The sequence below is a fragment of the Babylonia areolata genome, chromosome 25 (genome assembly GCF_041734735.1).
Source record: "Babylonia areolata isolate BAREFJ2019XMU chromosome 25, ASM4173473v1, whole genome shotgun sequence".
Taxonomy (NCBI): domain Eukaryota; kingdom Metazoa; phylum Mollusca; class Gastropoda; order Neogastropoda; family Buccinidae; genus Babylonia; species Babylonia areolata.
Genome location: NC_134900.1, coordinates 5,185,001 through 5,204,286, shown reverse-complemented (window position 1 = coordinate 5,204,286; position 19,286 = coordinate 5,185,001). Strand labels below are relative to the sequence as shown.

At 42.3% G+C, this 19,286-nt stretch overlaps 1 protein-coding gene across 1 annotated transcript in view; it reads right to left on the bottom strand.

Annotated features, from left to right (window-relative positions):
- Window positions 1-304: 304 nt before the first annotated feature.
- LOC143299512 (cyclin-dependent kinase 17-like) overlaps window positions 305-19,286 on the bottom strand; it is a 23,583-nt gene continuing 4,601 nt past the window's right edge. The window contains exons 2-14 of the mRNA XM_076612774.1: window positions 17,436-17,569; window positions 16,521-16,643; window positions 14,412-14,583; window positions 13,694-13,788; window positions 12,057-12,119; window positions 10,846-10,969; window positions 9,957-10,017; window positions 8,755-8,814; window positions 7,480-7,683; window positions 5,139-5,181; window positions 3,250-3,340; window positions 2,419-2,496; window positions 305-733 (exon numbers count right to left, since the gene is read on the bottom strand). Of these exons, the coding sequence (XP_076468889.1) occupies window positions 702-733; window positions 2,419-2,496; window positions 3,250-3,340; window positions 5,139-5,181; window positions 7,480-7,683; window positions 8,755-8,814; window positions 9,957-10,017; window positions 10,846-10,969; window positions 12,057-12,119; window positions 13,694-13,788; window positions 14,412-14,583; window positions 16,521-16,643; window positions 17,436-17,569 (1,280 nt within the window). The 3' untranslated portion in view covers window positions 305-701. The remainder of the gene's footprint in view (window positions 734-2,418; window positions 2,497-3,249; window positions 3,341-5,138; window positions 5,182-7,479; window positions 7,684-8,754; window positions 8,815-9,956; window positions 10,018-10,845; window positions 10,970-12,056; window positions 12,120-13,693; window positions 13,789-14,411; window positions 14,584-16,520; window positions 16,644-17,435; window positions 17,570-19,286) is intronic.

Sequence of the window (19,286 nt, the reverse complement as noted above, 5' to 3'; positions counted from 1 at the left end):
AACAACAAATAAAGACAACACAGACACACACACATAACAAAAAAAAACCCAAAAAAACAACAACAATAAAATAAAACAAAGTGTGATGTACCAATCTGATTTACTTTCTGATTTTTGCTTTTTTGGGGGTGGTGGGAGAGATGGGTTTGGGGAGGGGGGAAGGGAAGTATCCATCAAAAGCCAAAACTATTGTGCATCTGAACCCAGCCATCACCACCACCACCACCACCACTACCACCACCCTCCCTCCTCCCCTACCCCCCACTCCACCCCCCCCCCCCCCCCCAAAAAAAAAAACCCAGAGAAGTACAAATGCAAAAAAAGTAGAATGCAGCTGATATGACTGTAGTATTGTATTGTCTCTGTGTGTGTCTCTCGAAGACACTTCCGTTCATTCATTTCACCCCATTGGTCAAGTCTGCAGAACAGACAGAATATACACACAATGCTGTACCCCCCAAAACTTCTGTTCCATCATCGCAGTTTTCGTTCAGTCTCTTCTTTATTTCTTTCCGCATCACAATAGTTGTTGTTTCTTTTCAAACAACACACACATACACACACACACAGAGTATGATCAATCTCTTTCTGCTTGTCGTCCTTTCATGGAAACCGAACTGCCACAAACGGAAAACTGCCAACGACTGCTCCTCTTCCTCTTCTGCCGGTGAGAGATAATCACATTTGTCCTCCGCATCGCTTCAAAACATCATGCTCTGACGTCTCAGTTTGCCTGAAACACAATTGAAAAGGAAGAGTGAAAAATTTCAAAGCGAATCATTTTTTTAAATTTTTATTTAAGGACAACAGAAAAGAGATAAAAGAAGACAGGAAAAAAAAAAAAAAACCAGCAAGACAAGCAGCAATGGCATGTTTTATGATGACGAACTAAACAGTGAGGAAAAAAACACAAAAACATTAAAACCTTATTTCAACTTTATCAGCAACAGATTCTTGATCGTTCTTACAGTGTATATGCTCGGCATCCATGCAGCTTCAACTTGAAATTGTCAAAATTCAGATGATCAATTTGAAACACTATATATTTTGAAAAAGAAAAAAACAACAAAAAGAAAAAAAAAGAGGCAGACGCCTATCCATGGACATTCCAGCCAGAGGGGTGCTGGGTTCAAAACCCTAGTAAGGGTGGAGATTTTCCTATCTCCCCAGATCAACGTATGTGTCCAGATCTGCTTTTGTCTACACCTCTTTCATGGGTGTTCACTTGTGGAACATGAAATACCCACAATAAAGATCCTGTAATCCATGTCAGTGTTTGATGGGTTACGGAAACATGAACATACTACCTGGATGCACATCCCCCCAAAACAGAGAAAAGCTACTTTAACACTGGGACAAAAATGGTCAAAGGGGAGATTACCTACTTCCGGGAGGTTATCGGCCGTAGTTACTTTCGTTTTCTCCGCATAGGCGGATAGTAGTTTGCGCAGGACAGGAATGTCAGACCCCTGCCGGAGTCTGCACTAGTTGGGTCACGGTTAAGTATGTGTAATTAAAATGGTCATACACTTAAATTCCCACCTGTACATGAGAATGAACGTGGGAGTTGTAGCCCACAAACACATACAGAGAAAAGAATAAGGTCATCCCCATTCTCCCAAAACACACAAACACAAACTGGACTGTCATCCATTTCAGTACAACTCCATCACAACAGCACAAAGATCTGTATGCACTAGCCAAGCAGGCTGGGTATCTGTCAAGCATTGTACAGCTGACAACTAGAACATCAACACAAACTTGAGTAAAGCTCACTCAAAGGTTCAGTTTCAGTTTCTCAAAGGGGAGTCACCGCATTTGGTCAAATCCATATACGCTACACCACATCTGTGGATGCAGATGCCTGACTATCAGCATAACCCAACACACTGGTCAGATCTCGAGTGCATGCATATACATTTGTGTACTTATCAGGGTGGATTTTGTCTACGGAATTTTGTCAAGAGGACAACACATATGCGGCCATGTGTTCTTTTTCAGAACACCAAGGGCTTACTGCACACAGGACTTAGGTTTACCATCTCATCCGCTTTATAAATATGTCTTACTCTGATTTTCCAGTAAAACAAGGGAAAAAGGGCAGGACCCAGATTAAAAAACCCTGACCCTGATGCACTCACTCAAAGACTTCAGACCTCACTTCACGACTAAAGACAATAAACTCAATAAAACAAAAACACAAAAAAACCTGAAGAATGATTGTTTAGAAGAAAAACATTTAGACTTCCACACTTCCACACACAAACGCCTCCACACAAAACCCCAGAAAACAACCCTTCTTCTAAGTCGTCGTGACGTGACATCCGTGCAGATAGTACACAACACATGTGATGAAACAAAACAAACACACTTCGATGTAAATGATAATAAATAAATCATTGCTGACAGCATCTTTACCTCTGGAGGCCACAGATGATGACCTGATGCCAGGATCTCGATGCAAGGAAATACCCGCAACAGTAAACACTGACACAGCTGAAACACCACACAACCAGGTTCATAGGATTAAACAATGGGTCACTTGGCTGCCAACACGAAACAGTATTATGTCATCGTTCAGGTAACTTATCTGGTGGTGCTTTCACAGAGCTATCCAACAATCTTCAGGAAATGCATAAAATAGAATAAGGAAAAGAAGATGAATACTTATCAAAAGTATAAATATCATTATTATCATGGTGATATCCTACAAAATTAGAATATCACCACAACTTCTCTTCAGGATATGCATATGACTGAAACAAACATACACACCAAGTTGTGTGTAAGAACAGCAACAAGTATAAAATCAGTTCTTTCCACGCATACCAATCATTAAGACAAGTTAACCACTTTATTAAAATGGGAGCACTGGAAAACTCAGTGCTCATTCATACTGCATCAAAGGAAGAACATATCATATGCTGAGACTATCAGGTCTACTGTTACCGTAAGTTTTAAACGCTTGACTACAGCTGACACGTATGCTCATTCATGAAGGGCTGTCATCTCACTGAGATAAGACTGAGCTTACCGGCGAGGGTGTTTGTCTGCATGATTTCTGTGGACTTCTCCTTCTCTGGACTGCACTACTTTTGATCAGCAAATTCATCACAGCACTTGAAGTACACAAAAAGTAATCATCACTTCAAATTCACACCACACTGATCTCCATTCACTAAGATTCAGCAGTCAAGGGGTTAATGGAACTTCAGGAGGGGTGGGTGGGGGGTGTGGGGGGCAACTTACTGTCAGGTAGTTTGTGTACGCCTGGTCCAAGGGAGTTGAAAAACGAATGTTTGAGAGCATCAGCTGCCGCAACACGGATCTTGGCATTGTACTGCACACACACACAAACACACACACACATACACACACACAAATTAGGCACATATACATCACATTCATGCACATAAACTTAATACATCTCTGATGTTATCTGCCATCAATTTACTGCCAAAGGATAAAAAAAAAAAAAAAAAAGCCCATTTTTCAAGTGCAGAAAAAGTGTGAATGGACCAGATGACAGCAAGGGAATGAATAATGAACTCCACAGACTCACTGCTTTTTTCAGTCCATCACTTAATCCTTGTTCTTTTTTTTAACCTAATAACATTCCTTTTGAAGCTGTCTTGTGTGTGACGGGCGCAATAGCCGAATGGTTAAAGCGTTGGACTTTCAATCTGAGGGTCCTGGGTTCGAATCACGGTGACGGCGCCTGGTGGGTAAAGGGTGGAGATTTTTACGATCTCCCAGGTCAACATATGTGCAGACCTGCCAGTGCCTGAACCCCCTTCGTGTGTATACGCAAGCAGAAGATCAAATACGCACGTTAAAGATCCTGTAAATCCATGTCAGCGTTCGGTGGGTTATGGAAACAAGAACATACCCAGCATGCACATCCCCGAAAACAGAGTATGGCTGCCTACATGGCGGGATAGAAACGGTCATACACGTGGGAGTTGCAGCCCACGAATGCAGAAGAAGAAGAAGCTGTCTTGTGTCTGACCAATGTGTTACTGAAAAGTGCTTTGAGAGGTCTGAACATGCAACATAACACGGTTTTATTAACCGTAAATGAGGCTTTTTTGTTCAGATTTAGTTCTTCACAAACACAGCACATTCTTTTCATTTCTCTCTCTTAATGTCTACTTCCTGTGAGACATCAGAGGTATCACTGAGCTCTTTGACAGTACTAGCACTTGAAATTTGCATGCTCAAGAAACGTGTTCGAATATCATTAACTGTTTAATATGAGTGTAGACATTAATATATAAAAATCAATCCATTAAAAGATAAAAATGAAACAAAGATCATTAAGTTTCTTATAGCAAGCATGAACTACAACACTTTTGTTCTTTTCAAATAACTTTTTACAAATTTTTCAATTGATACTCCCTTTCTTTAACTCACTCCGGGCGAATAGTTTTCTCCCTTGCTTTCCCTGCAGATGACCCATTTGTTAGGGTTAGGAAAAAAATCACAAAAAATACAAAACACAAAGTAACTGAATGAAACTCCCTGTACTTGACCCACTGACCCCTCTTACTCACATCGTGTGTACACCTACCCCCTCCCTCTCTTCACAGCCCTCAGAAGCTGAGTCACTGTCAGTACCTTCTTGCTGGTAACTTTCTTCACTGCAGATACTTTATTCAACGTCTTCATCATCCTCGTCGATGTCGAAACCTTCAGTCTGAAGCATTTCAATCACTTCAGCAGCAGTAAAAAGCTGCTGTTGTGATCTAGTTTGCTCCAATAATTTCCACTTGTATCAACTGCGACCCCATTTTCGATATGTATGCAGATTAGCTTGTCATGTGGAGTACCAAGGTCAACAGCAGGCCAGCGAGTGTACAGTTACGGAACCTCACGAAGAAACTTTCCATTCGACCCTTGACATGTTTGCAATGCCCGGAGTAGCTGCGATTTTTAAGCTACCCCATGAAGAAAACGTGGAAAAAATTTTAATTGTCGAAACTGCTATGGCGTTCCAAGAACGCTATCTTATGTCAAAAATGCTATAGCGTTCCATCGTCCGGAGTGAGTTAAAGGACAGGGGGCATGGAGGAGAGTTAATTTGAGGGGCGGGTGGGAAAAGGAGTTAAAATCACAGCAGAACACAGGTGTTAACTGACCTTCAGGAACTTTGCCAGAAGATCCAAACCATCGGAGTCCAACCTGAAACACAAACCTCCCATGTATAATAACACCGTCATTCACCATGAAGCAAGGCTGATTACATCTCTCTAACAATACAACAACAATAACAAAAGAAGAAGAAAAAAAAAAGAAAGAAAGTGTAAAAATACTTGAATGTCTTTTCTTTCTCTCTCTCTCTATCTTTTCTTTTCCATTTCTATCCTTTTTTTTTCTTCTTTTTTTTTTAATGTCCTATCCATGCAGAGTTTCAGCATCATTACTCCCATGTTGCTCATTCGGAGTCCCCCATTCACAGCCACACCTGGGTTCATCTGTCACAGTCCCATCTAATAACAATAATAATAATAACAATGCAGGCAGTTGGCTGCTCCCAAGCGCTGAACTTGTGGAGTTTTTAATATAAAATTATATATATACAAAAATTTTATACATACATGCATAAAGCACAAGACACTGCACACAAGCAAATGTGTTTTCTCTCAAACACACACACACACACACACACACACACAAACACGATCAGCAGAAATTCAAGAAACACTTCAGTCAATGAGTTGGTAGGCAAGACTGGAAGAGGTGTGTTTTGAGAGATCGTTCTAAACTGAACTGGTGGATCCACATGATGCACTGAGAAGGGCAATTTGTTCCAAACTACTGGGCCAGTATAGGTGTTCCATACTACTGGGCTAGGATAGGTGTTCCATACTACTGAGCTACTGACAGGTGTTCCATACTACTGCGCTAGGATAGGTGTTCCATACTACTGAGCTACTGACAGGTGTTCCATACTACTGAGCTACTGACAGGTGTTCCATACCAGCAGGCCAAGACAAGTGTTCCATAGTGCTAAGCTACTGAGCCAAAATAGAGCACTGATCTTGGGATTCTTGGTTTCATCTTGGGAATGTCAGCACTACATAGATCTACATTCAGATGAGAGAAATCTGAACAATCCATGGGAATGTCAGCACTACATAGATCTACATTCAGATGAGAGAGAAATCTGAACAATCCAAGGACAGTATATGGCAGAATAATCAAATGTTACTTTTTTTTTCTTTTTTTATGTTTTTGGTTTTGTTTTTTTCACAGTCAAGTTTTTACTTACACAACACACACACACAGATAAACACAGATAAAACCACAGACACATATGACTACACATCATGCTACACACACGTACACAAACACACACCCACTCACTCAACCCCCTTCCCCAAACACACATACACACACTCAGCCCCCTTCCCCCACACACGCACACACTCCACCCTCTTCCCCAAACACACACACACACAACCCCCTCCCCAGCCCTCCACCCCACGCACACACACAAACTCCCCACACACACACACACAAACTTCCCCACCACACACACAAACTCCCCACCCACACACACACAAACTCCCCCACACACACACAAACTCCACACACACACACACACAAACTCCCCACGCACACACACAAACTCCCCTCCCACACACACAAACTCACACACACACACACACAAACTCCACACACACACACACAAACTCCCACACACACACACACAAACTCCCCACAACACACACAAACTCCCCACACACACACACTCATAAACTCATACACACACACACACACACAAACTCACACACACACACACACACACACACAAACTCCCCACACACACACACAAACTCCCCACGCACACACACAAACTCTCCCCCCCCCCACACACACACACGCACACACAAACTCCCCACACACACACACAATCTCCCAAACACACACACACACAAACTCCCCTCCCACACACACAAACTCCCCCCACACACACACAAACTCTCCCACACACAAACTCCCCACACACACACACACACAAACTCCCCCCCCCCCCCCCACACACACACACACAAACTCTCCCACCCACACACACACAAACTCCCCACGCACACACACAAACTACAAACTCCCCACGCACACACACAAACTCCCCCCACACACACACACAAACTCCCCACACACACACACAAACTCACACAAACTCCCCACACACACACACAAACTCCCCCCACACACACACAAATTCCGCCCCCACACACACACACACAAACTCTCACACACACACACACACACAAACTCCACACACACACACACAAACTCCCCCCCACACACACACAAACTCCCCACACCCACACACACAAACTCTCCACACACACACACAAACTCCCCCACAAACACACACAAACTCCCCCCACACACACACAAACTCCCCACACACACACACAAACTCAAAAACATGAACAAAACAACATATCTATCAAACACCACCCAAACCTGGGAGCGATGGTTAGAAGTGACTCCCCGGCGTAGCGGGGGAAGTTGAAAGACAGGAAGTCCTTGTTGCGCGATATGGAGGGCAGCGTGTCGTCCGTGGGGGTGCCCAGCGTCTTGAAGATGAGGTGCAGCTCGTCCTCCACCGTGGACCCTGGGAACAGGGGCCGCCCGCAAGCCATCTCGTAGAAGATGCACCCCACCCCCCTGCACAGCAGCCAGGGAAAAAAAAATTTCATATGTGCATTAACCCCCTCCCACCCACCCCACCCACCCCACACATGCATGTACATGTGCGCACACGCGCTTAATTTTCTTTCTCTACACACACAGAGGCACAGACACAGACATGCACACATGTAAGTTTTCTTTTTCTACTCACACACACCCATGTAACAACTTTCTTTATCCACACACACACACATGGGCAAAGACACACACGATATGTAATTTTTGTTTTCCTACACACACACACACACATAAATAAAACTACTCCTTTATCTAAACATACACACACACAACAACAAAAAGAGACAAACACACACACATACACACATGTATGGTGTCTATTTTCTGTATATAATTATAAACACATCCACACAATTGACAACTTTCTTTTTATACATGCACACACACACACACACACACACACACACGCAACATCAACAACATGTGTAAGCACATGCGCGCGTGTGTGCATTTGCATGTGCATGTGTGTGTGTCTGTGTGTGGGGAGGTGGGGGATGGGGGCTGGGGGAGGGGGGGGGTGAAGAGGGTATGTGTGTGGGTTTGATGGACCCAGGGAACTGGGACCCCCCGCACACCATCTTGCAGTACACACACCCCCACACCCTTGTGTGAGTGACAAGAGCAAAGCACCCAACTTTCCATCAACATTAACATCTCACAGAGAGAACTGAACTGAACTGAATATTGAGTCTTGGCTAATGAGGGAACTGGAATAAGCAAATACACAGAGAGAGTCAGAGAGGGAGAGAAAAGAGAATGATAAAGAGGGAGAGGGAGGGAGACGGCTGAAGGGCAAAACATATTCTTCCAAGGCTTTCCAAACCCTGGAAACTGTTCTCTCATTTTTCAGGGACATTTCTGGACTTCCATAACTCTGTAACCACCCTGAAAAAAAAACAAAAAAACAACAGTCAAACAGCCAAAGTGCCAAAGAAACCAACAAACGAAGACGTGTGTTTGCTGCAGACATACTGGTTAAGATCTTGACAAAACCTTTGAAAGAGAAAAAACAAAAACTACACAGCTCACCACATGTCTATAGGTGTGGAGTACTCTGTGCAGCCAAGCAAGACATCGGGAGGGCGATACCTGCACACACAGTTTCCGTTTCTCAAGGAGGCGTCACTGGGTTCAGACAAATCCATATACACTACACCACATGAGCTGGGCAGATACCTGACAGCAGCATAACCCAACGCGGTAGTCAGAACTTCAGTGCATGCATGTCTATTTGTGTACCTATCAGAGATGATTTCTTCTGCAGAATTTTGCCAGTGGACAAAACTTTGTTGCCGTGGGCTCTTTTTCAGTGTGCCAAGTCAGTGGTGCACATGGGGTCTCGGTTTTTTTCGTCTAATGCAAAATGACTAGATGCTCAGTTTGACTTTCTGGTCAAACTTGGGAGAAAGGTTGAGAAAGGAAATTTTCTTCCTAAAATTACATTTAAATAACATACTTACCGTGACCCACTAGTGCAGACTAAGGCAGGGGTCTGATTCCTGTCCTGTGCAAACTACTACCTGCCTATGCGGAAAAAACGAAAGCAGCTACAGCCAATAACCTCCCGAAGTAGGTAACCTCCCCTGTGTATCCCTGACTAGCATCCTTTTTTTCCGGCAGCCATCTGATCCTGTGCTCTTCATACAGCTAAGTTTTTTCGTATTTCTGTATAGGAATTGATCCCAGGCCCTCATGGACTGGCAGATAAGCATCTTAACCACTTTGCCACCTTCCTTCAAACAACCTGTGACTTTACATCATGACCCACTCTGCAGGCACTGCTGAAAAAAGTGCAATGAACTCAAACTTACCATCTACCTACCAGCTTTCCAACTGATTACACTTTAACTAGGTATCTTTAAAACAAAATAAACTGGAAAAAATGGCTTGTGTGTTCTGTCTTTGAGTCTGGGCTCTGCCATACAAAGGAAAGAAAATACAATATTTAAAAAAAATATATATAAATAAATCAATGCACATGTGTATTTGTGTGTGTGTGTGTGTGTACATGCATGCACGTCTGAGTGAACGCACACATGTCAGTATATATGTGCATGAACACTTTTACAGTGTATGTATGTTCATGTATGTATATAACTTTCAATAGTTTTCTTGTGGACCCCACAAGCTGGGGGACTGTGTCTGTCTGTCTGCAATATTACCAACATTCAGAGTAACATGAAGGAAAATAGATACATGCCGATGATGCTCTGTTTGATAAAGATACGTACCACAGAGTTACGACTTCATTTGAGTATGTCTTGGTTGGTATTGATTTTGCTCGGGCCAGACCTGAAAATCAGTAAAGTTCATCAAAATGACATGCTCTTGATGATACAGACATTGACTTTTCTGAAATCAAGCATATGGAGTTCCTTTGTGATTTCTTCCCCCCCCCCACCCCCCTTTTTTTTTTACGGTTCACATTTGATAAACGCTATCTGGAATAATATCACACATGCAAACAAAAAACAAACATACACACACAATTGTATCATGGACATGCACTCACACAAGTACACAACACACACACACACACACACACACACACACACACACACACACACACCCTCTCAGATATTAATATTTCAGAGACTGCCTTATTTCTACCCCAAAGACAGTAAGTTGAATAACTGTTCAAACTCAGTTGCATCAAATTCATAGAATAACAGAAATATGTTGATCATACCCCCTCCCCCTCTCTTCGTCATATATTTCAATGGCTGCCTTATATCTACCTTAAGACAATGACTTTTCAAACTCAGCTGCATGAAATCCAAGTTATAACAGAATTCCTTTCTTGATAACAGAAGCTTGCCTCTGGCAAAACTGACATGCTATAAATATTCAGCTCTATCTCTTTAATATGAAGCAGACACACACGAACAACAACAACGACGAATAAAAAATAAAACTTTTCATTCAAAACACAAAAGCCACATCCACTCCCCAAGTGAAATTCATTAGTTAATTCAATGTTACATAATTCAAGAGCAGTCAGACAGTGTCTGAAGGGAACCAAATCACATCCATTCCCCAAGCGAAATCAATTAGTTAATTCACTGTTATATAATTTAAGGAGCAGTCTCGAAACGGTCTGAAGGGAGGGAAACAACTCACCAAAGTCAGCCAACTTTAGCTCCCCTCGTTCATTGATGAGGAGATTTTGCGGTTTGAGATCACGGTGCAAAACACGGCGACGGTGACAGTAGGTCAGGCCTCGAAGCAATTGGAACAGGAATATCTTAAAACAGACCCATCCCCCAAACAGTATAGTAGCAGAGCATGAAGCCTCACAACAACTGGAAAAGGAATATCTTCAAAACACAAGAGCACCAAAAAAAAAAAGCTGACCTGTATAACAGAGTGATTTTTATCACAACAGTATGTCAAGCCTTCCAGCAACTGAAAAAGAAGTATCTTTAACCACACGCATGCACCAAAAAAAAGTGTATCTGAATGATGGTATAGTTGCAACACTGTATAAAAAATTCCAAAAACATGTTTGTGTGTGAAGGTGCGTGTGAATGTAATGATGAGCATAACTTCTCTTATCTGTACATGTGTACTTGGATAAAAGAGTACATGTAGAAATAATTGTATTTGTATTTCTTTTATCACAAGATTTCTCTGTGTGAAATTCGGGCTGCTCTCCCCAGGGAGAGCGCGTCGCTATACTACAGCGTCACCCATTTTTTTTTGTATTTTTTCCCTGCCTGCAGTTTTATTTGTTTTTCCTATCGAAGTGGATTTTTCTACAGAATTTTGCCAGGGACAACCCTTTTGTTGCCGTGGGTTCCTTTATGTGCGCTAAGTGCATGCTGCACACGGGACCTCAGTTTATCGTCTCATTCAAATGACTAGCGTCCAGACCACCACTCAAGATCTAGTGGAAGGGGAGAAAATATCAGCGGCTGAGCCATGATTCAAACCAGCGCGATCAGATTCTCTCACTTCCCAGGCAGATGCATTACCTCTAGGCCATCACTCCACTAATATATCTAGCTGAGTGTAAGAACCGACACAAACGCAGAACCAACCTTTGCTGCCTTATAATCACAGAGTTTGTTGTTGAGACAATAACAATAAATCAACTGTCAAGAGGATGGCTGTCTGTCCTGTATACTAATTTCTAATGCCTTTCAGTCCATTTTCGTACTTTTTTTCATTTCAGCTGCTTGCCGTCTGTGTATCTTTCTTTTCTTTTGACCGATACTTATTTGCCTATTTGTTTACCTGTTCCTATCGATTGTCATTCATTTTTATTTACTATTTTCATATGGATCACCCCCCAACCTTTGACTCCACCTTGAAACTCAGACTCCACCTACCTTGACGTTGGTCATGCTCATGATGTTGCCACAGTCATCCATGTACTGTTTTAGGTCCTTCTCCTGTAAAACACAGAACGCACACACAATATTCATCATCTCCAATAAGAAAAAAATACATCTGTGGTGTATAACAAACATATACTGCATGAGAATCACTTCTGTTCAATACATAAAGGACAAAAAAGGAAGAAACTGGTGGACAAAATTATTTCTCTCATAAATGCCACACAAACAGAGCTGCAGCAACTCTGTTCTGAGATAACCCCTATTGAAAATTTGCAATAATTTTGCATATCTACATAACTATATGCATGTATATGAATGTGTATTGTGTGTGCGTGCGTTTATGCAAGTTTGTGCCTGCCTATGTGTTCGTATGTGTTAGGGTAGCTGTTAGATACACATGTATTGTTAAAATGTATGTATGCAGTGTGTGTGTGTGTGTGTGTGTGTGTGTGTGTGTGTGTGTGTGTAGTCATACTTTGGTGTGTGTATGTAACAAAGCAGTAATGTTTTATGTTAACAAAGTGTTTTTGTAAAGCACCTAGAGCAGATTTCTGGATAGTGTGCTATATAAGTATCCATTATTATTATTATTATTATATCACAAACTGGGAGAAAAATGGCACCAAAAAATTATTTCTCCCCCCAAAAAACACTGCAGCACATCCTTCTGCTTAGTTTTTGATCTCTTGAATCCAAAAAGACCACACAGGCACAGACGTGTCAGCTAAGTTCCAAGATAGCCAGCCCCTGTTGAAAATTTCCAATAATTTTGCATATCACGACCTGGGAGGAAAATTGACAGAAAAAAAATTATTTCTACCCAAAATGAGAGTAGCACATCTTTTTGCTTAGGCTTTGACCTCCCAAATCTGAAATTGTGAAAATACCACACAAGCAGAGCTGTGTCAACTCAGCTCCAAGATACACCCCTGTTGAAAATTTCCAACAAATCTGCATATCGTGACCTGGGAGGAAAATAAGCAGAAAATTTTATTCCTCCCAATTCGCACAGTTCTTGACCTTCTGAATCTGAAAAGGGCACCCAAGCAGAGCTGCATCAGCTCAGTTCCGAGATGGCCCTTGTTGAAAATTTCCAATAATTTTGCATATTGCCACCTGGGAGGAAAAATGGCAGAAGGGATCATCATATGTACGCTTGAAGTGAACCACAATATTCACTCATCTCAGTCACACACATGCAGTATACACTGTCAGTGAACAAACATAAAATATCCTGTACTTTAATCATTGACATGCAACTGACAGCAGGCTTTGGTGCACGCAAATTAACGTTCCTTACCATTCAACACACAATAATTATGCTCTTTATCATCATTCAGGTTCTAACATCACCAACAGTTACTTCCTTTGTGCATGCCATTATCAACTTCACACTTGTTTCCAGTTAAAAAAAAAAAAAGAAGAAGAAAAGAAAAGAAAAAAAAAGACACCGCATGCTCACAGCTCAGATATATAAAGCTGTATATACTGTGACATTTTTTTTTGAGGGGTTGTCGGGCGGGGGGGCGGGGGGGGGGGTACACACACACACACACACACACACACGCATACGCCTATCCTCAGCCATAAACAAAGGATATGCAAATCAAGGGAAGCAAAATCCTCACCAAGTACTCAAAGACCAGGGTCAGAGACTTGTCAGTGTGGATGATATCATGCAGCGTGACAATGTTGGCGTGTTTCAGATCTCGTAGGAGCGACACTGAAAACCATCTACATGTGTGATGTCCACAACTGGTGTGACAATATGCATGATAAGGAATTACAAGACACTCTGTGGCACAATTACACACATTGACACATACAGTGAAACAGACACAGTGACACATATACACATCGATGTAAAACAGTGACATGCACAGTGACACACACACATAATGACACACACAGTGACACACCTACTAACAGTGACAAATGCATAGTGGCACACCTACACACAGTGACACACACACACATTATGGCACACACACAATGACACACCTACACACACAGTGACACACTGAGTGACACACACAGTGACACTCACCAAACCCTTCCTTCCACATAACACCTCCTCCCACACACACAGTGAAACACCCTCACACACACATGCACACAAACACAGAGTGATCTTCACACACACACACACACACACACACACACACACACACACCCTCCCTACTACCCACCGTCACACCACCAGCCCCACCCATACACACACTGATCTCTCCTCCATCCCTCACCCCCTCTACACACACATACATTCTTCTCCACCATGGACTAACACGCACACACACACACTCACACACACACACACACACACACACCTATCCACCTCCTTCCTACCTTCCCTGATGGCAGTGCAGGGAGCCCCCTCCTCATGTTCCAGACGAATCTCCTTCAGGGCCACCAGACTGTCTGTCAGCCGACTCTTCCCTTTGAACACTGTGGCGTACGTCCCCTCACCCAGCTTGTCCAGCTTTGTGTACGATTCAATCTTGCCAAACCCTATCTCCGACTGCAACCACACACAACATTCAACTTCAAGCATGATTCAGTCTTGCCAAACCCTATCTCTGACTGCAACCACACACAACATTCAACTTCAAGCATGATTCAGTCTTGCCAAACACATCTCCGACTGCAACCACACACAACATTCAACTTCAAGCATGATTCAATCTTGCCAAACCCATCTCGACTGCAACACACACAACATTCAACTTCAAGCATGATTCAATCTTGCCAAACCCACATCTCCGACTGCAACCACAACTCCGACTGCAACCACACACAACATTCAACTTCAAGCATGATTCAATCTTGCCAAACCACATCTCCGACTGCAACCACACACAACATTCAACTTCAAGCATGATTCAATCTTGCCAAACCACATCTCCGACTGCAACCACACACAACATTCAACTTCAAGCATGATTCAATCTTGCCAAACCACATCTCCGACTGCAACCACACACAACATTCAACTTCAAGCATGATTCAATCTTGCCAAACCACATCTCCGACTGCAACCACACACAACATTCAACTTCAAGAACCACACACAAGTTTCAACTTCAAACATGATTCGATTTTTGCCAAACCCTACCTCAGACTGCAACCACCCACAAGATTCAAGTACAATATGATTTTGCCAAACCCTATGTCTGACTGCAACCACACACAAGATTCAAGTATAATTCGATTTTTGCCAAACCCTACCTCAGACTGCAACCACCCACAAGATTCAAGTACAACATGATTTTGCCAAACCCTATGTCTGACTGCAACCACACACAACATTCAAGTATAATTCGATTTTTGCCAAACCCTATGTCTGACTGCAACCACACACAACATTCAAGTACAATTCGATTTTGCCAAACCCTATCTCCGACTGCAACCACACACAAGATTCAAGTACAATTCAATTTTGCCAAACCCTATCTCCGACTGCAACCACACACAAGATTCAAGTACAATTCAATTTTGCCAAACCCTATCTCAGACTGCAACCACACACAAGATTCAAGTACAATTCAATTTTGCCAAACCCTATCTCCGACTGCAACCACACAAAAGATTCAAGTATGATTTGATCTTGCTAAATCTCAGACTGCAACCACACACAAAATTCAAGTACTATTCGATCTTGTCAAACCCTAACTCTGACTGCAACCACACACAAGATTAAAGTATGATTCAACCTTGCCAAACCCTATCTCCGACTGAAACCAGACACAAGATTCAAGCATGATTCGGTTTTGCCAAACCCTATCTCTGACAATCAAATACAGGCTTCAAGTACAATTTGATAATGCAAAACCTGATCTCCAACTGCAAACAAACACATCAGCTTTGTGTGTGATTTGATTTTGCCAAACCTCATCTCTGTCTACAATTAAACATAAACATGATCGTGTTCTGTGGAACAGTGTCACACCGTGCATCACTGCTGCGTTACACTTGTGTGACAGAAAACACATTGTGGAAGAAAAAATGTACTGCTTAACACTTTGCTCCCTGGAACAGATTTATCCATTAACTCCTGGTTGCTTCTATAACTGCACTGGGGCATATTCAGTTTCAATTTCTCAATCAGTTGTATTCTCACTCATTGCTTTTAGCTTGCTGGCTTTAACCTCTATGTTTTCACCAGTGTTTTCAAGGGGATTGAATGTGTCTACAATGATGCTGTATGCATTTTGTGTATGAAGCATGCTTCAACACTGCACTCAGCTGTTGCAGGACTAGTTCACAGAAACTCCTGTGCAGCTGCACTGATGGTGTAAAAAGTGTAACGCAATGATTTCACGTTTCTTAAACTGTAAAGACTTTCTTGTTATGTTGAAAAAGATCCATACTACTTAGCAACAGTTTCAAACTTCCTATGCTGTAAAGACTTCCTCAACATGTCAATCTTATGTACCATTCACAAACACAAAAACTGACCAGTGACTTTCTCCGGGACCTGCGGCTCAGCTGTCCCTCCGGACTCAGTGATAGCGTGGAGCGGGTCAGGAAGTTCTCAGGAAGTCGGATGTCTGTCGGTAACGACAGGCGCTTGCTGACTTCCTGTGACACCAAGAAATAGGACATCAAATCAGCAAGGAATGGAATATCAAATCATATAATCAATCCCATAGCCTCCCCCCCACCCCTACCCCACAATAACAAAGTGCACCACATTCAGAGAGGCTAACCCCTATCAAATGTTTGTAGGAACAATCAGGAAATTTGGTGGGAACATTTTGAAATTGGTAGGAACACTCAGACTCCAAGCCACATCAGCAAACGTACATTTTAGCTGAATCCACCAGACACAGACGCTGTTTCACAGAGACGCAACTTGATTCAGCCACATTCTCTCTTGTTCAGGTAAACGACTAAGCTGACTGGACCAATTGGACTCCATGCTGTTTCAATGTAAACACGCACGCAATTAAATGAGCATCATCATGTGAGACCAAGATTAGTAGTGACTGCCCTGGCCTCATGATCAACAGGCCTAGAGCGGCAGGGTAATGTTGACAGGACAGCATGTGACCATGCTATGTAGCTGAGAAAGAACTAATCAGAACAATTTTGATCTTGGCTTAACATCAGAACAAACAGCAATCGAGCAGAACAAAATACGGCGAAATCATAACAGTTGGCATTTCTGCACATTTAACTTAATATGTCACAAGGCAGAGACAAGGGCTTTTTTGTCATTTATTATAAAGGCTTCGGCCCCCTGTGAGCTCATCCACACGCATATTTGCACACATACACATGCACGCACACACATGCACAAGCACATATATACACACACTCTCCCCCTGTCTCGCTACATGAAAGCATGCAGAATAAAAACAGAACACCCACTTCACTTAGCCTGCGATGCCTCAGCCGCATCCTGACAGGGGAGATAAAGTCGTCCTTTTCCATCTCCTTCTTTGTTCTCTGCCCCTCACCCTCTTCCCCATCCAGGCCATCAGAAGGGTGTTCATGGACCACACCTGCAGACACACAGCATGAAAAAGTTAACATGTGAACAGCTTGAAAAAGGTTAGCTTGTGAAGAGCATGAAAAGGTTAACTTGTGATGAGCATGAAAAAGGTTAATTTGTAAACAGCATGAAAGGGTAACTTGTGAACAGCTTGAAAAGGTTAGCTGTGAACAGGATGAAAAGGTGAACTGTGAACAGAATGAAAAGGTTAACTTGCTGCCATGATCCTATGTCATGCCACACAACAAAGATGTAAACATCCATCAAGTATGTCATACACACACTGTGAAACACTGAGGTTTCACACATCAATTTAAAAATCACAGGGCTCAATGCAGTATTTCCATGAGGATGAAGTCTGAATACAGAGTGGTGACTGACATACTGACCTGTTTAAGCTCTCTTTTCTCAATGACAGCCCTTCACAAATGAGCTTACTCATCAACAGCAGTCACAGGGTTAACAGAATATATATATATATATATATATATATATATATATATATACATATACATATACACACACACAATGATACATATATATATAAACATACACACACACACACACATACACATATATATACATATATATCACATATGCTTTCAACCATGACATTCTGAAAAGTGAGTTCTCTTAAAGTTAAAAGAGCAAATCATATATCCACTTATGTAAACAGGTACAGACTCATATTTTCGAATAACGCCCACCCCCCACACCCCCAAAACCCCTTCGCCCCCCCGTAGTATGTGTATAATTTCAGGACTGACCTTTGCGAAAACGCTGGGCTCCGCTGCGAGCGAAGCGCATGACGGTGTTCACACAGGTGCCTGCAGGAAAGCACAGGCACAACAAGCAGTGCAGGTTGTCTTCCATGCTTACTGCCCCTGGCTTGGTTTTTTGTTTTGGTTTTTGCTTTATTAACCCCCTTGTGCACAACCGTAGTTCATGAACCCACATGTATACGCAGCAGGCTAAAAAAAAATCAGTTTGTGTCGTGATTCAGTAGAACATACAGGCATCCCCATACTATTCACTCGTCGCAGTCAGCTGATATGTATTTTTTGTATTGTATCATTATATGTATATTTCAATTTTTTTTTTTTTTTCTCTGTATATATCCGCAGCAACCTGCCAGGCTTTGCCACACAGATGACAGACATGGAAGAATCTAGTGAACAATTCTTTTGTGTGGCACACCAATGACTTTTCACACAGTTAAGAGAAGAAGTTTAGCCACTTGATAATTTGCATTTCCTTTGATATTGTTTTTTTCCCCCCCCCTCATCCAACATGTCAAATATTTGAGAAGGATGCTGTGAAGTGTTGGGAACTGGTCTTATTACTCAATCCATCTTCACACATGTCACTCAGAGCAAAACCCCAGCAACTTCAAACTGAAGATTATGTCAGCACATGAGTAGCAATACACAGAGCATGGTGGTGAAGATGTAATCTTAACAGTTCAAACTACCTCTGCCAGTGTCTAGACTTGACTGCATGTGGTGTGGGAACTAGCCATTTGGGTGAAACGATCATCATGATGAAACAACAAACTGAGATCCTGTGTGCTGCATGTACTGAGCACATGTAAAAGGAACCACAGTAACAAAATTCTGCAGAAAAAAACCCCACTTCGAATTACAGTGGAACAAACTTGCAGGCAAGAAAAAAAAAAGAGAAAAAAAAAGAGAAAGAAGTAAAACTGGGTGGCACTGCACTGAGGTGAC